Raw genomic sequence first — 18,613 nt, 5'->3', positions numbered from 1 at the left:
CTATAGATCTAGGTAAAAGGTAAGAAGAAACTCTTCTTCTAAATATTGGGCAGCTTATAATTCTAACAATTTTTTTCATTTAAACTTCTCAGATTTTTCTTATTTCAGGTATATATTTGTATGGAAAAGTGTGGGGAAGAGCTTTCAGTTCTATTTGTCTCAAGCAACTGTTACTTACCATTTTTTTTATTATCAAGTTTATCAATATAAAGGTGTGAATGAGGAATGCTGGTTTTTTATAAGTAAAAAATGTTTATGAAAAGTATGTATTATGTGTATTAAATATGCACAATACTCTTCTTACTGCTTCAAGATGGCATTTTAAGTACATGAATTCTAAATTCACAATATTGTAAACATCTAGATGGGCATTTAAATTTAAAAAACCCCAAACTTTTGCCCATGAAGTGCTGTGATTTTTTTTTTATTCCTGCAGGACCTAGTAAAAACAAAGGGCAACATCTAGAAAAGAGGACTGTTAACATAATATTTGGGCCAATGACAGTAACTGATGTAGACAATACTTTAAAGAATGTGGCTACTTTTTTCAGTTTCTAAATGTAGAAAGAAGTCTAACTTTGGGTTCCTTTCTTTTTCATTTTCTAATCTACTTGTAACTTTTAATGTATTACCACGTAACTGCAGGAAAATTTGTTGGTTTCATATAATCAAAAATACTGGAAGAGGGATGTATGAAACCACATTTAACAGAAGACTCAGAGCTGAAAGAGGAATCAAAGCCAGTATTATTCATGCAATGATTGTTACAGATTTCATGACTAGAACCACTCTTCTCACGACAGGCACTGAGAGCAGTACTCTTGCTTTTCTTGTTCCTGTGATCTCCAGCAGCAGCAGCATCTCTGGCTTTAAGCCAAGATGCAAGGTCTGTGGATAAGCCAGTGCAATGGCCTGGCATGTCTCTCTAAATCAGCACAAGTGCTATTTAACACAGGTATGGGATCTATGAAGGAAGCTGAAGGGTCCTTCAAAGTTCTGCAGCCTGCCCCCTCTTCACACCAGCTTGTGTGTTACCATTACTCATGGTTCCACAGTTGTACAGTCCCACAGATGACAGCCAGGGCTGTATGATTCCTGCCTCTCCACCAGAAATTCCAGTATCAGTCTGCTACAGTTTAGAAAACAAAAAGTAATTAATACATTAAATAAAGGAATTTATTGCAGTTAAGGGTGTACTTGAATGAGTAAATATATGGGAGTTGGTTACACATGAACAAGCAGCTACTTGTTCAGCCACCAGTCTAAGTAGAGTTGATCTTGTACTGGTTGAAAAATTCAGTTACTTAGATTCTGGTGGGAGTATCTAGCAACGTCGCATTGGTATTATCCTTCGTAAGGTGTGCTGTTCTTACGCAGCAGCCCCGCTACTGAACCCCTGATTTTTACATTTCAAATCCAGATCTCAGATGTAGATTTAATAAAAATTTAGGAGGTAGAAGGAAGATCATATATACCAAACTCAGTCCTGCTGTTTGGGGCTCTCTAGGTCAGAAAAAACGTGGGTGTTTCCAGTCTTAATTACCACTAAAGGGCGATGAGCTCGCAGGGCCAGGCCCCAGCCTGGCGGTGCGGCCTGCGGCGTGCGGCCGGGTCGGAGGGCCCAGCCCAGCCCGGCCCGGCCCTGCCAGCCGGGGAGGCGGCCGGGCTCCGCGCAGCGGCAGCCGCCTCTCCTTGCCGCGGGGCAGGGGCCGGGGGAGGCCGGGTTACAGCGACGGGCCGCTACGGGGGGACGGCAGCGTCTGCCGGAGGGACGCGGCCCCATCCCCGGACCAGAGAGGCCAGAAAGTCTCCCCTGAGGGGAAAACAGCCCGAGCAGGGCGGGCACAGCTCGGGTACAGCCGCTGCGCGGGCCGGGCCAGGCCGGGCTTGGCTGCGCCGTGCCGGAGCGCAGAGCGCCTCCTCGCTGCCCGCTGAGGCGCGGAGGCCGGCGGAGCATGCGCGGAGCGGCGCGGGGGCGGGATGGTGGCGCCGCCGGCGGCGGGTCGGGAGAGCAGGTCGGTGGCGGAGCCGGGTGAGGGGGGAAGGCGAAGTGGGGCCTTCGGCCACCGAGCGCCGCGCCGTCCAGCCCGCAGTGGGCGGGGGGTGGCCGCAGCCGCCGCCCCATGAACGCCTCGGTGCCTCCTAGCAGCGCCCCGCGGTGCCGGGGGCGAGAGGCGGCGGCGGCGGCGGTGGTGCGGGCCGGGCCGCGCCGGGCGGGAGGAGGAGGAGAAAGAGGAAGAGGCAGCAGCATTAGCAGCGTTAGCGGTGTCTCTGATGCGCTGCGCCTCGTGCTTCCCCGCCAGGTGTTCTCCCTCTGGCTTCCCATGTCCTATTACCAGGAGGATTTCTTCAAAGAGTACCTCAAGATGATGGCGAATATTATCGTCCTGAACTTGCTCATTTGTATTTCTCTGGTGTTCTGGATCGTGTCTATGACTGCAAGTACGTACTACGGTGAGTCCAAAGGCCGGGGGCGGGGGAGAGGCCGGCACGGCATGGGGAGGGGCGAACTGAGCCCCCTGCCCTCCCCTCCCGCCCCTGCAGGCTAGAGATAGAGAATGGGAAGAGGGGTGTGCACAGCCCCTTCCGTCGTCAGTAGAGCTGAAAACCTCAGCAGTAGCTGATAATGGTTTAGAAAGTGTTAACAGCCACTGTACCCTTCTTTGCAGCTCTGCCCAGCGATCCCGTTGAACTTAATAGTATCCTTCGTGATTTGTCTCCCGGAAGAGGAGAGTGAAAGAAAGAGGGAGCTGCTAGAGGTCTTTCTGTATCAGGGGAAGTAGTGACAGCACGGGAGGAGCGCGTCAGCTTTCAAAACAGTTTTAGGAATGCACATGCAGTCTTTGAAGAGGGCATGCAACAAGAATTTCTTGGTCAAGGAACAGAGAAACAGGGGAAATGGTACAAGAAGAGAGGGATTCTCGGACATGGGTGTATACAGTCAGCTCTTGACAGCTCGGGCAGGCTGTGACTTAAATGTGTGCAGTTGCAGGGACAGTAGTACTTTTTGTGGTCTGTAATTTCAGTTCTAGGACCATCTTTACAGCAGTGTGCAAAAGCAGCAGTACTGCCTTCAGCATCAGTTCAAGCCTAGAAGAGGTTAACTGCTTTTCCAGGACAAGTAAGACCTGTCCTTAAGACCTCAGCCAGTTTCATGCAGGAAGAACTCCTTCTGTGTCATTGCAGTGTTGCTCAGAGTGCCTAGGGATGCACTGTGAACACCCTCAACTGCCTAGCATCACCCTGGATCCAGAAGAAGCTAGAATAAATATCCCACCAGTATAAACTGACTTTTGCAGTGGCAGCTGGATGTTTCTGCTCAGTGTTTTTCAGTGCTTTGGGTACTAGGATGGGATATTAGTTCTGGTACAGCATTAAATCTGTGTTGTCTGGACACTACTACTTTGGCTTGTAGAGAGATGGCAGACACAATAGAAGGTATGCAGAAGCAGGCTTTACAACCCTGTTTTGTTTGTGTCATTTAGATCTAGGCAAGTTAGATTTAAACACAACTTCGTTTGTGCATGTCTGATCTCTATAGGTACAGCTCTCTGGGTTTTTCTGCTAGTTAGGATATTCCAATCCTTGATGTCTAACCTGTTGAGAATTGACCGTGTAGAGTGGAGAGGCCTGATACGAAGTAAATCAGGATAGGGGCTGATACAAAGGAAGAGACTGCAGACAAATCCTCCTTTTTGTAGAGAATTATGATGGAACAAGAAGGACATAGGACTTTTGTCGTCCATTTGCCTGAGGCTATGGAAAGACCTTGGCTTGAGGAGGTGAATGAAGTGTATAGTGGGAGGCAGATAAGTTCAGCCCATGAAAGTGATTCAATTTAGTCCTTAACCATAAATATAAAAATACTACGAGTGTGCGTTTATTAATTTACAGTTTATAGTTCATAGTAATGCTTGGGCACCAGTGATGAAAACATTGATAAAATGGAAGTGTTAAAGAACCTGTAATAAACCAATAAATGTGTTCTATCTTAGTCTTAACTGCTTACATCTAGTAGTAATGTAGTACTAATACTTTTTTTTTTCCCCCCAAGGAAATACAAAGAGGTCAGTTTAAAAATGGCCTTAAAAAGGTGAAAATTCTGTTAACCAACCAAAAAGACCCCCTTTGTGTTCTGGTACTGCTCACACTCAAGTTAATACCAGGAACTTTCTTGGTTTGTGGTTAGCAATACCAGACTACAGCACTGGAGATTTCTTCATACATAGCTGGTGCTGCTTTTGAGTTTTTGAGTCAACCATTGGCTGCAAGACTCCCTTGCACACCTCCTACAGCATTGCAGCTTTTTAGTACTGTTCTGGTTTCAGGTGGGACAGAGTTAATTTTCTTCCTAGTAGCTGGTACAGTGCTGTGTTTTGGATTTAGTATGATAATAATGTTGATAACACACTGATGTTATAGTTGTTGCTAAGTAGTACTTATCCTAAGTCAAGGACTTTTCAGTTTCCCATGCTCTCTGCAAGCAGGTACACAAGAAGCTGTGAGGGAGCACGGCCAGGACAGCTGACCTGAACTAGCCAGAGGGATATTCCATACCACAGGGCGTCATGCTCAGTGTATAAACTGGGGGGAATTGGCAGGGGGGGTGCCAATTGCTGCTCAGGGACTGGCTGGGCATCAGTCAGTGGGTGGTGAGCAGTTGTACTGTGCATCACTTATCTTTCTTGGGTTTTATTTCTCTTTTTTGTTATTTTCCTTTTCATTACAATTATTACTATATCTTATTTTATTTCCATTTTTAAACTGCTCTTATCTCAACCCATGAGTTTTACTTTTTTTTCTTTTTCAATTCTCCTCCCCATCCCACTGGCAGCGGGATGGGGTGCAGGCGAGTGAGCAAGTGGCTGTGTGGTGCTTAGTTGCCAGTTGGGGTTAAACCACGAGAAGAACATGCAAGAGAGATTTTCATCTTGTGAATCTTTGTGCTTGCAATGACAAGTGTTTTATTGTGAAATGTGTTTGTCCTACTTTGCACCAAGGAGCCTGTATATCTGCAAAGCTCCAGGTACTGCTGACACAAAAGTTCTTGTTGAAAGCCATCAGGTTTAGTTTTCCAGCAAGACAAGCTGCTGTGCCTGTGTGAAATCTTTCTTCTGTGGGATTGAGACCTAATTAACGCTAGACTTGTGATGTCTTATATTTGTATAGTAGATATGATAAATAACTTCTCATGATTTTGTATGTTTTAGCTCAATACCTACATTAACTGTTGGCTTTACTTTTTAAAAGTTTGTGGGGTTTTTAAACAAAAAATGTCACTTAAAATCTTGCAGAGATAGTCATCAACTTAAAGTATATTTTTGAGAGCCTTACATTAAGTTCAAAAGAATCGATGTTTTAGAAGGCAGTCACACCACTTTCACCTAATAGACTGGCTTTCTTGTCATTTTTCTGGTAATGAAATTGTCAGAGTAAATAGTGTAGTTCAGGTTATAATCAATAGCTTTCTTGTCTCTCTGACTGCAAAAATGGAAGACTTTTAAACTATAGCATTAAGGAAGAATTTATTCTCAGACTTCTGGTTTTCAGTATTCTAGAAGATGTACTTCTGGTGTCTTTTGCAATTAAATTTGTGCCATCCAATTTAAAGTCAAAATGAGCTGATAGAATATAAAAGTTGTAAGAATCTTACTGCTAAGGCAGTATTTTGTTGAGTCAGTTTTATGATTAAAATAATATAGCTTTTAACTAGACAATAATGACTCCTTTATTAACTTTATTGACTGCTTTTAATAAGTGTTCTGAAATTTTAGAAGGAAGCAAATATGCTTAGGACATTCATAAATTGTCTCCTTAGAAGATAAGTTGCTATGGATACTAATGCTTTATGGAATGGTGTGGAATTATGACAGCTGGGTGGGATATTGTTTTCTTGTTCTGTGAGCTTGTTTAAATTCATATCATAGTGACTTGAATGACTAACTAAGGGTAACAAACTGGGAACTCAAGAAAAAGATTTTTAGAAGGTTCTGTAGATATTTTGATGAGAGAATAGCTTAATTTTTTTGTATTCAGTTTTGTCTGTAAAAGTAAACCATTTATAGTTTTGACATTTTGCCAGCATTTTTTTGTTTGCGAGTTGTTCAAGTGGTCTGTCTTGGCAGTTTAAATTTAATAATTGTCAGTGAAGAATATCATTAAAAGCCATCCTTTCTTGTAAAAAGTTCTGGGTTTGACTAATTTCTAGTTAAATATTTCAAAACATTCTAAGTTGGGTTTATTTTCTGAGTAACAAGGAGGATAACAGGTGAGCCATTTTTGCAGAGATGTTAATACTATACCTGAAATAATTTATATTCAGTTCCCAAAAAGCAGTATACTTTCCAAATACAGAAGCTTTGATTATATAGAATTGCTTTCGTAAGAAAGCAAGGAATCAATAGATTAAAACCATGCAATATATTGCAATTGCGATGTATTGCAATTGTTAGCTCTGTGAGAAAACCAGTAAGCTACAATCAGATATTTGAATAGCTGTAACACAGGAAGCTCAGTTTGATTAAATTATGTGGACCAATAAATAAAGAGGAAGCTCAGAGCTGTCTTGTTAATTTTGCTACCCCTAAACTCACATGTGCTGTTTACTTAGCAAATAGGTGAACCTAAAAATCCATACTAATGTTAAATCGCAAGGCAAGGCTTGAGTAATGTGGCAATTCTGTTGCAGCTGCTGCCACAGAACAAAAATCAGTGGAAAGATTCCCCCACTATGTGGGACACGTTCTCTCATAGAAAGGGAAGGGTATCTTCTAGGTTAAATATCTGTTTTCAGTCTATGCTGAATATACCATGCTATGAAGACAATAACTTCTCATGCAAACATGCAAATGAAAAGAAATTCTTGTCACTCCATATGTTTGGTTGCATTGTTCTAGATAAAATTGAGAAAAAATAACAGGGAGGACAGCAGAATGCAGAAATGGAAAAGGATTAGTCTGGAGAATCCTCAGAGAAGAAAACATTTTTGAGTAAATATGTATTGCAAGACATGAAATTGTTGGACGCAGCTTGACATGAAATTGTTGGATGCTTTTCAGCAAGTCTCTGCAATGCTCCAGACCAAATTGTGCAGGTAGTTGTCTATACTGCTGCCAGGTTGGGAGGAGACTGTGTGTGCATCCACATGCAGTGGAAAGGGACTATGCAAAGCAAAGAATAAGGAGTTTAAATCACCTGTGATTCTCAGCTAAGCCAAATTTTCTGTAGATTAGAGAAACAGACAGGATAAAGAAAACTGTACTATATTACTTCAGGTTCATTTGAGGATAAATACTCAGGTGGAAACCAGACTATATAACACCTGACTTGTATGTCACATGGCTTTCCTTAAATGCAAAATTTATAGTGTATGTTGTTCTTTCTTTAAAGTCATTTGGGGAACCCAGTGGTTTGCTGAAATTTCAGTTTCTTAAGTGTTCCCAGTTACCTTTGCACGTTTCTAGGACCAGCCCTTTTGGTGAAAAATTTAGGGTTAATAAAGTCATAAGAACATCCATTGTAAAGATAATGGATGTGTTCTCAGGTCCTGAAGGATGTAAATTCTTACTGAGTCATGGTGGAGAAAGGGACCCAAGAGCTTGGTTACCATGAATAAAGGCAATCAGATAGTAATGCAAAAAAAGATGATGATGAGAGCAGGGGGCAGAGGGGCAAATACGTGTTTTACACCACAGCTGTCTGCAATTGATAACGTTGCATGACTGAAGAGGTCAGTAGCCTGGTTCAGTACAAGCAGACTATTGGGGAAGGCAAATTACACCATCCAGGTTACTTAATATATTCTCCTCTTTTTTTGGAAATGAAACACCCTTCAGTCAGCCAAAAAAAATCAATAGATTGTTGGAAGTAGTAAAATCTTACTGTGTCTCTGCTGTGAGTACTGCATGCACTTGCAGTCACCCCATTTCAAAATGCTCATAGTAGAATTAGGGACGGGGAAGGCAGCAGGGATGATCAGAGCAGGTAACAGCATCCATCTGAAAAGGACTTATATAGGTAAAGATATTTCAGCATAGAAAGGGGACATCAATATAGGTCATGAATGGTAGGAAGAATGTGAGTAGGAAATCGTTATTCAGTAGGTGATAAAATTTAGCATATCTGGTGAAACTTGAGGCAGCAGAGTCTTTCTTGTTTGGCTTTTTGAAAGGCCTTTTTCAGTGCATCTGTAATCAGAATTCAGTTCTGTGGGTGGTTGTGGAGATGAAAATGATGACCGTGTTTTTAAAAATGGATTGGACAAATATATGGGGGATTTTAGAAATGCCCAACATAAAAGTTCCCACTAAAACAAGGAAGATCAGTCTGTATCTGTTCCTTGTACTCCTTTTCTTGCACATGTGGAGCTCACCACTGCCAGATGGGATTCTGAGTCAAACAGATGTTTGGCTTGATCCAGTTTGGAAGGCCTCATATTTTCAACCAAGTATAGTGTGGAAACAATCAGGACGTTTTGGATACCAACAAGAGGAGTGTTTCTTTGCTAAAACTGTGAAAGAAGGTCAAGCATCTAAACTTCCTTTCTCACATCAGTGTAAATTATCAGTGATGCTGTGATTAAACTGATAATTTGTTCACAGACCAGCAGAAGGATGGAATCAGTGTACAAAATAAATGTATATACGAACTGTAGGACTTCCTACTAGTTTTATTAGATAACATCAAGTATCACTGTAGCTCAGCTAAGCACTTAAATATATTACAGAAGATATAAGTTTTCCAAACTAGAATAAAAAGGATATGGTAATATTAAAGCTGTAGAAACATAGCCATTAGCTAGCTTATATGCCTGCTGACGTCTTCTCTCCACACAGACATGATACTACTTCTGAAGTCTTCTGTCAGCCAAGTAGCAGCAGTTCTTCTATTAACACAGTGTAAAATTCTAATTGATGGCGTAGACAACAAGTGACAACATTAGGTACATCCTAGGAATAACTCAGAATACACAAATGATGAAAAAAGTTGCCTGCTTTTCATAGCCAAAAGCTACCAAGCTAAAACTTTTGATGAACAAAAAATACTTTTCCTAAAAACTGGTATTTGGGATGGCTTGAAAAACGAGGTAAAGCTTCCAATACATTGTTCTAATTTTCCTTCCATTACAATGCTGAAAAGCATTAGTGACCAAAGACAGTGTTGTTCATTCCTTTTACTGCTGCCATATTTTCTGAAACTTCATCAAAAAAAGAATCATAATAAAAAATTCAGATTTGTTGTTGTAGTTACCAGCGAATCAGTCATGGCATAATCTATGAGGAAGCTCTTGCACTAATTTATTTAGTTAAAGTTGCTTTGCAGTCTCTTTACATGTTTTGTTAACTGGTTAGTTTGAATCTTACTCATATTTGAAACTGAATTCTATATAACTTACTGTGGATGTATGGGTTTGTTTTTTCTAAAACCTGAAATTATTTGTTCTATCCAAATCAGGTTTCAGCTGGTCTTAACATTTTGAATATTAATTTTTGAAGTTTATAAATCCCTTTTAGAATGGAAAATATCACCATGTTTATTTCTTGACACATTTGCTATTTCTTTGTAATTCATTTTAGTTAATTCACTGTATTTTCTTTTTTCTGTGAATGCTGAATAGAAAAATTGAGTAGATAATTGCAAATATTTTGGTGTTCCATTCATAAGAATTTATTTCTTATAAAGAGTAAAAAGTTTAATCTCTATTAAGATGAGATTTTAAATATATACTAGAAGATAATTACTTTTAAGATATAAAGGCATTAAAAAGGCTTGTAAGGATCATCTGTAACCATTTTATTTGATTTATCAGGTACTTTACGACCCATTTCTCCCTGGCGCTGGCTTTTTTCAGTCTTGGTTCCTCTAATGATTGCTACACAGGGTTTTAAGAAGAAGAGTCTTGATCACAGTGGTGCGTTGGGAGGTATGCTTTTTCTGAGACTATTCAGCTAAACATTTAATAAACTAAATTAAGGTCCTTTTTATTGTACATAATTTTCTTTTAAGACTTTCCTACCTAGTTCTATTATAATAAAAGTATAAATATAAGCATGTATACCTGAATTCATACTGATTTTTTTCTCACGCCTTTTTAAATAGTCTGTTTGTAATTAATTTGATTAATGTTGTCATTGGATTTATATAAACCTGTAAGATTGTTTTAAACTTCAGTACAGCAGTTAAATCACGTTTCTGTTTAACATATAGATTAATTCACATAGAGATAATGAAATGACAGAGGCAGTGATAAAGAAATACCATAAACCTGAGCCATGTCAGCAGCTTACCTGCCTGGTAGGAAAAACAGTAAAGGTAACATGGTTCTCCTTTCTGTAATATGAGCCGTTCTAGGCATTTTTTGCCTCCCAAAACCAAGAAGAAAATTAAATCTGCACTTCACTGCAAGCAAATGACTGTTTCAACAAAGTTTTTCTTGACCGTGTGAGAAAAAGCCCAACGTAGTGTACAGTAGCATTCCTTGGAATCTGATGCAAGATTTGCATGGGAGGTGATTCACCCTTGTCTTGTGACACTGTCTGAATTGGCAGTTGATGGAAAGAAACAGGACCTCAAATCCTTTCCTCCCATTTCACCCATTTTGGAAATCTTGTTCTGTTTGTGAGCTAAGGGAAGTATTTTCTAAATTTAAAAAAAAAAAAATCTTTGCTGCTATGTTTTTACCTCTTAACAGCTCTGCTAGCCAGTTTGTATTGTCGTTTGCTTGAACTGCAGCCAATTTTCTTCAGTCATGAAGAATTGTAATCTTATGGGGGGGCAGTGAGAATTAGACCTTCCCTGTGAAAGAGGAGATGATAAAGCAGCACATCTGGGAGCTCAAATACTTAAGAAAATTACAGAAAGACAAAGATGGCATAAAAATCGGCAATGGAAAAAGACAATTAAGAACATGAGGGAGTAGCAGCATCCGTTAAGATACGGAGGAGGGTTATCCAGGTTATCTTAGAGACCTTGGGGGATGAATTTGATGCCCAAACTGAAGATAAACTTGCTGATATAGCCACAGCTGTATATATGCTGCTTATACAAATAATCATATTCTTCAGGCAAAGTACTTAAATTTCTATTATATATCCTTTGGCTTTTTTTTTATGTTGTTGTTCTGTCTTTTATTTTTGGACAGTATTACTGATTTGTGGCAAGAGGTGGTCTTAAAAATCACATGCTTTAGTGGTAACAATAAAATTAGCAATTTAGCAATAAAATTTAAGAGAAAATGATAAAGTTAACTGATTTTTATTTTTTTTTCAGTCAAGATGTCTGGAATTCTCATACAGGCATTGGGCACTTCAGTAATTCTTTTACTGCATGATTGTGTTAGTTTTGTCATGAAGATAGTCTTCATATTCAAGAGATTCAAAATACTTAATTGCTTTGCAAAGCAGTCATTGTTACATGAAAGAACTTCATGTACTTTTTTTTGCTTCGTAGGATTGGTGGTTGGATTTATCCTCACAGTTGCAAATTACAGTTTCTTCACTTCTTTGTTTGTATTTTTTGTTACTTCTTCAAAACTTACTAAATGGAAAAAAGATACAAAGAAGCAAATAGATTCAGAATACAAAGAAGGTAAGCCATAACATTTTTATTCTTTCAGATCCCTTGTGGAGAAGAAATACTGTATATTCCTCTTTCTTTCAAAGGGTCAGATGAGATGTAACATCTGGAGTAGGGAACACTGCTGCCATGCCTCCCCTCCATTCCCACCCCTGTGAACATTAGCAAGGGACTTACCTTTTGCTTCTGTTCTATTTAATAAATTTCTATCTAGTTTCTGTTTTGAAAGTGTGTCTTTTTAAATTTGACTTCATATATATGTATTTTGCTTTTGTCTCATGCTGTTGTCTGTCAAGGTATTTTGCCTGAAAATACTAAAATTTAGTTTTTGTCACTTCAGGTGGACAGAGGAATTGGGTGCAAGTATTCTGTAACGGTGGTGTTCCTACTGAGCTGGCTGTCTTATACATGATAGAAAATGGGCCGGGTGAAATTCCTATCGACTTCTCAAAGCAGTACACAGCATCATGGATGTGCTTATCCCTTTTGGGAGCTTTGGCATGCTCTGCTGGTGATACATGGGCTTCGGAGATTGGTACTGTTATGAGTAAAAGCAAGCCAAGGTTGATAACAACCTGGGAGAAGGTTCCAGTAGGTAAGGTGTTACCTGTTCTACATGTTCTTAATATTTTGCTAATCTGTCTTGAATTATGCATCCAACTTGAAAAGTTCAAAAAAATCCCCAGAAAAACAAACATCAGAAATCTCCGATTAAAAAATGTTAGCAGCAATGCATTCTCTGAAATGTAAATATACTCAGTTGTGTTTCTGCTGCATCTCGTTGTCGAGCTACACCATTATAGCATCCAGGGAGCTAAAATCATTCTTAGTGAATGCTGTCGCTTCTCATCTCTGGCACTAGAAGTGTTTATATTGCCAATAATATAAAGAGTACAAGTTATCAAGTGATTTTTTCAGACATTAAAATTTTAATCAGTAGAAGAATATATATTTTTAATACAGATGCTACAAAAAATTAACTTCTTAACCAGATTGCTCATTTCCTTTAATATCTTACCAAGGGTGGGTAAAGCAAACCTTCTGTCTGTTCAACCTTGTCTAAACAGTGGATGACATTAAAGCAGTGTGTCTTTTTCAAGTCTTACTGGCATGTTGATCTGAGTTTAGATCTTGTGGGATAGGATTTAAATGCAGGGCATTTTTTTTTCTCTTAATAAGCATTCTTTAGATTTTTATTCAATGAGCTGTTAAACATCTTCCTTTCTATGGGTTTTGTTCTTTTAAATGTGCTGGTGAAATATGTCTTGGTATACTTTTGAAAGAGTCACTGCTTTAATAACAGGCATATCTCAAGCTGGGTTTTTTTGGCGGGGGCGGGGGGAGAAAATGTCTTTTTCTTATCCTGCCTCCCACACCTTACAGCAGACAAATACCAGGTGATACTGAGAGGTGTGCTATCTGTTTTTATTTAATTTTCTGCTACTGAATATTTCTAGGTAGCTAGCCTTAGAGACAGGAAAAGTAATAGGCTGTAACTGTACAGGTTAAGCTGCTCAGCAGCATAATGGGAATTGTAAATAAAAGCTCTGGTAGTGAAGCCTTTTGGATATAAGGGGGAAAGATCACTATGAACATAGTTTTGATTTCATGTAAAACGTGAACAAATACATGTCTTTAAGAAAAAGTTTGTAAATCAGCTTGGTTTTGTTTGATTTAGGTACTAATGGAGCAATTACTTTAGTGGGCCTGCTCTCAAGTTTGCTTGGGGGCATGGCAGTAGGTATAGCCTACTTTATAACTCAACTCATTTTCGTGACTGATCTGGAAATATCTGCTCCGCAATGGCCCATTATTGTGTTTGGTGCAGCATCTGGCTTACTGGGATCAATTGTTGATTCATATTTGGGAGCTACAATGCAATACAGTGGTAAGATTCTTCTTTTTTTTTTTTTCCTCTTTTTTTTTCTTTTTTTTTTTTTTTTCTCCTTACCCTCTCCTAATGCAACCTAAAAATGGACTTGAATTTCCAGAAGGGCTGAGGATGTGATTTTTAAATGGAAAAAATACAGAAGTAGCAACACTAAGGACAAAAGGAACCAAAGTGATGGACATGATAATGAAAGCAAGAGCAAGGGCAGTTGGCCCTTTTTCACTTTTTGATTTGTTTATCTTAAGTTCTGTCTTGTTGATGGCTGAACGAGACCAGAGATCTCCAACATGGTTACCTTGGAAAAAGCAATTGCTGCCCTCTCCTTTTCTATATATCTAATTATGGTAACATTTTATAAGAGAAAATGTCAGTTTAATTTTTATCCGTTCATTCAGATTAAGCTGTCACTGCAGAAGCTTCATTTCTAACTCTGAAGACTTAGCAAGTCTCAGCTTTAAGAATTAAATAAGAAAAGCTCCAGGAAAATGTGCACAGTGGTTTATGTTCTGTTTTTTTTTTTTTTTTTTTCACTGCTTAATAGAGTACTGTTTTCTATAAGTTAAGTTTATTACAAACTAGCTGTGACTTTTTTTTAAAATGGACTTTTTTTTTTTTAAATTGTTGGCTGGCTGATTCTAAGTGATTTCAGTATTTATTTACTCATTGCCCTTAAGGATCATTGTCTGTGAATAAACACTACAGACAACCTTTAGGCTAAACTGTAAACTTACCCTATGTTTAAAAATTGTTTAAAAACCTTATTTGATATTATTGTGTTTAAGAGCTGATTTATGGAGAGAACTTAAGTTTTCAGATTTTGTTGTCAGTGTATTTATTTGTTGGAAGTCAAGGTTTGAATGTGCAGATGAACTGCCTGAGAGATAAAAGTCCTTTAAATCTACCATCACAGTGAGAGCTGCAAACTGTTGTTGATGCTGTGGATTTGGCTTTCCAGCAGTTTTTATGCTCCCTGTAGTTCTGGGAAAGTCCAAAATATAATGGAGTGTTTAACCATTTAAGGAATTTTTAGATATTTCTGTACTGAAGAGGAAACACTTAAGCACTCAGACAATGTTTCATGCTCCTAGTGAGGCAGATGCATTAAGGGAACGTGGTAAACCGAGCTAATGCATGCCTACATTTAACAGCATCTATTTCTTCTTCACTTCAGATGTTCTTCCATGCTCAGCAACTTCCTTTGCTAGCTACAGCAGGGACAGTATGAGAGTTCCACAAATTATTTTTATAAATTCATAAGCACTGCTGGAGTTTGTATACTATATACACATATGTGCTAGGATGTGTATATATATGTTGTGATACAGATGAAATAGTGCTGCTCATGTGGTGCACACTGTTAGGTTTTGTATCCCTCCTTAGTTTAACCCACTTTTCCAATCCCTATTCAATATGGTCTCATAAGAAATACTCCAAACTCTCTGCAGTGTCTTGAAAAACAATAAATAAATATGGCAGTGGTAATAAAGAACTGTGTCTCTTTTTGCAAACATTATGCCACCACTGCTAATCCCTTCTGTCAGTGTTTTTTCTGTTGGTAATCTTCCTAGTTTTGGTTTATGTAATAGTCTGTGATACCCACTGTTACTACGAGGAAGTCCTTCCCTGTCCACACATTTATTAAGTAAAACTTTGTCTGCGCAGAATTAGATTCAAATTTTCCCATGTTACCAGTCTGAAGTTACACCTATTCTCTAAATAACAAAGCTAATGGAAAGAGTTACTGTTACTTTTCTCACTTGTTTATGCTCTGAATCTACACTTTGTGTGCATATGCATATATATGCATATATATTCACAAAAACTTATTCCCAGTTTTTTCTCTCAAGAAAATTTACGACTTTCTGAAACACAGCAAGTGTTGAGAGTTAAACTATCAGGCTTTCAAGTTTGATTTTTCTGTAGCATTACTCAAAGCTAGGTTTAAATGTGTGATTCAAAGGTAACAGCTATATACCCACCAAGCAGGATTGTTGTGTCGGGTTTTTTTAAGTTTTGTCTGAGGTGCTGAAAATTTTTTTTGTAATGAAGGAGCAGCTGAAAATGAAATTTCCATGTTGTGGGTATTAGCAGGTATTCAAATATAGAGAGAAGAATAATGTTAATGTAAAATGTACTGATTTGGTTTGGAATGTTTCTTTGTCAACCTTAAATGTGTGCATATGTACATACCCAGTTATACTTCACTACAGTAAGTTGGCATTAAAATCAAGCATGCTAGAATTTTATGCTTTTATCAGCATATAAAATAATGCAGCTGGACAAAACATGGGATAACGATGTGTGTAACAGCTAATAAAACACAGTGCTAGAGTACTGATAATACAGAGGTAAAGCAGGAAATGGCTTAAGTACTAGGAAAGAAATCCAGCTGCTGATAGTATAAAACTGCTGTGTAAATACAAATGATAAATTCAGTCTCTGTAAGGAGCTTGTTTTGTCAGATCAAGTTATAATGTTAGTTCCATAATTTTCCTTTGAAAAAAATATACATCATCTTGACAGGAAATACATGTTGCTAATCAGTTGTTTCTGTTCTGTTCAAAACAGCATCCTTTGCTTTAGAATGGCTTTTGGAACAGCTTTTTCCTCTCCTGATTTAGCTTGTTTCATTCCTTTCTTTGCTATGAAATTACATAAAGAGAGAAGTAGACCTGACAGAAGTGTAACTTCTCAAAAGAAGTAACTTCTAACGTAAAGTATTGCATTTATATCCCATTCTTTGAAGCTACCAGATGAAACTAACGGTAATTTAGTTTAGTTTGTTGGTGTCTTTTCTTACAGAGGTTTAACACCGTAATGGTAAACTAAATTTAGGAAGTTGCATATACTTGGTTACTAAGTTTCTTTTCAGCTTGGTTAGCTTTGTAAAATGAAGTCTTTATCTTTTTCCCAGGTTTTGACCAGAATATTGGCATGGTTGTCAACCACCAAACGAAAGACTCCAAGCACATATCTGGAAAACCTATATTAGACAACAACACAGTAAATCTTTTTTCTTCTATAATCATTGCCTTGGTGCTTCCAGGCGTGGCGTGGTTTTTCTGGCCCAGGGGTTGACATGGTTTAAGGTTTTCTGCATGTGATTCATTTATGTTCAGTCTTACTCAAAGACTCTGAAGACTTTTCTTCAAACTCTCTTGAAAAGAGGGATCTGAAACTTTCAGAGAGCCAAAGGACTTTCCATCTCAACTTAGTAAGGCTGTAAGCTTCGTATGGCAATTGGCATCTCTCAGGGCAAGGAAGGGGTTTTGTCAGTATGCTCTTGCTGCTCTTCAGATGGATGTAGATCATTGCCAAGTGAGGTGAAGCACTTCATTTATCCTCATGGAGCTGAAGGGTTGGTGTTTTATGTTCTTGCCAGTCCCCAGCATCTGGAAGGTCAAGAAGCTGGAAATAGAAGTCTAATCTACATCAATCCATGTGATGGAGCATTGTGGTTATTGTCCAAGCCAGAGACAAAGTATGCTGCAACTTTATGTAGGCAGTGGTAACATGGGTGAAATGGGTGAATTCTGATACCTCCCATAATCTACAGTACATAAGGTTTTATGGAAATATTTTTTTGGGGGTGGGGGGGAGGAGATAAGTAAGCCTTGTTGCCTATTCTGTATCCTGATACTATCTGCAATTCCCTGAGAATAGGGTTGGTAAAAGTGATTCTAGTACATAATGTTTGGAGCAAAAGAGTGAATTTAAAATAAAAACTCACTAGTTTTTCCAGTAAGAATAATAAATTTGTGGTTTTTTGACATCTTTTATTTCAAAACTAATAATATTTACGAAGATTGTCAATACTGTGGTACTTAGTAAATTATCTAAAATTAAAGATTACAATTGTGAATTCACATTCATGTCTTTAGAAATAGAACTTTTTTCTGTAAGCACAGAAGTGTTCCATAACGTTTAGCAAATTATACTCTTTGGTTCTTTCTCAGCAGTGGACGCATTTTCTATTTTGTTTGGGGTTGCTATTCGGAGACAATGGCCTCAGCCAAAGAAGCTACAGAGGTTATCCTTGTAGTGTATAGGGAAAGTCTCACTTCTAAACCATTTAAAAATGGGAATTCAACTTTTGGTGCTCAGGCTCCAATGTTAGGTAATTCCATCTTCCATCATTAATTTATAGAAGGGTGGAAGTGATTTAGCCAGCACAGATTGAGTTTAAACTTTAGAGATACACTCATAATAACCTGTCACTGTCAACATTCAGAAGGTGGGGCCCATACTGTTAACTTATAAAAAGCTTTTTCCTTTTAGAGATAGGCAAGTATTAAATATTTGATTTTTTTACAAATGTCTTGTTTGTATTGCCTGTCTTAATTCACTTGACTTGTGTATTATGTCACCTTCTATGCGAATATTCAAAAATTTTAACACCTTCTATGTCAAGTTTAGTCTTTTGAATTCATCACTGGAACTAGTTCCCTGTATATCCAATTACAAAGCTGAGATTTCAAAGCAGTAAAAGCTTTCTGAAAAGAACAAACTGTGTAGTTGCTGTATGTGTGTTCCTGTGGAAAGGCACAAAATTATAAAAGGAATATATGCACTTAAACTGTAACAATAAGCACTTGAGATTTTTATGCATTGTTTGGATTTATACTGCTTCTAAATAAACACTGGATTAGTCATCTTTTAAGACTTTTATTAATACTGTTGTGACTTCTAGAATTAAGAAAGACACAATTTTTGTAACACTTTTTCTTTCAATTAGATGCCTTATTTTTATATTCTTTTGTTTCCTGAAACAAAGTATACTTTTGAACACTGAAGTGGACATGGTCAGCTTTTCACTATTTAATATGGGTCTCATTTAAAAAACAGCTTGGCATAGTGAGAAGGCATCTGATTTTAAATTCATAGCAGCATGAAATGCTTTGATCTGTTATCATATGAATGAATGTGATCTGAATGAACTCCTGCAAGTAGGACCTTCAAAGGCCATTATTCAGAGCTTTTTATTTGTCATGTCTTAGTGATGACACTGAATTGCACTTGAAATTCCTGCTCATAAATATCCAGTATTTAGAAAGGTCTGAGCACTCTTGAACTCTAAAAAGGACGGTGTTAACTCTGGGTATAGTATATTGAGTGGAGTATAGCTTATGCAAATATTGTTACATTTAA

The 18,613-nt window shown here is 38.2% G+C and overlaps 1 protein-coding gene and 1 long non-coding RNA gene across 4 annotated transcripts; one reads left to right on the top strand and one right to left on the bottom strand.

The window, feature by feature from the left end:
• TMEM19 (transmembrane protein 19) lies at window positions 1-18,125 on the top strand. 3 transcript variants are annotated; one of them, XM_074827235.1, is made up of 7 exons: window positions 1-19; window positions 2,304-2,454; window positions 9,809-9,922; window positions 11,449-11,586; window positions 11,915-12,169; window positions 13,253-13,462; window positions 16,380-18,125. In XM_074827235.1, the coding sequence occupies exons 2-7, from the start codon at window positions 2,325-2,327 to the stop codon at window positions 16,541-16,543; spliced, it is 1,011 nt and encodes a 336-aa protein (XP_074683336.1). In that variant the 5' UTR covers window positions 1-19; window positions 2,304-2,324; the 3' UTR covers window positions 16,544-18,125. The 3 variants fall into 3 exon arrangements, with proteins under 3 accessions (XP_074683336.1, XP_074683334.1, XP_074683333.1); XM_074827233.1 differs by lacking the exon at window positions 1-19 and adding an exon at window positions 1,942-2,015; XM_074827232.1 differs by lacking the exon at window positions 1-19 and having other exon boundaries at window positions 2,057-2,454.
• LOC141924559 (uncharacterized) lies at window positions 8,636-10,384 on the bottom strand. The gene is made up of 2 exons (XR_012623573.1): window positions 10,287-10,384; window positions 8,636-8,948 (listed from the first exon to the last, which is right to left on the bottom strand). It is a non-coding gene; the product is annotated as an uncharacterized LOC141924559 (long non-coding RNA).
• Window positions 18,126-18,613: the final 488 nt, after the last annotated feature.

Source organism: Strix aluco, chromosome 5 (assembly GCF_031877795.1).
Source record: "Strix aluco isolate bStrAlu1 chromosome 5, bStrAlu1.hap1, whole genome shotgun sequence".
Taxonomy (NCBI): domain Eukaryota; kingdom Metazoa; phylum Chordata; class Aves; order Strigiformes; family Strigidae; genus Strix; species Strix aluco.
This window is presented reverse-complemented; position numbering and strand designations above follow the sequence as displayed.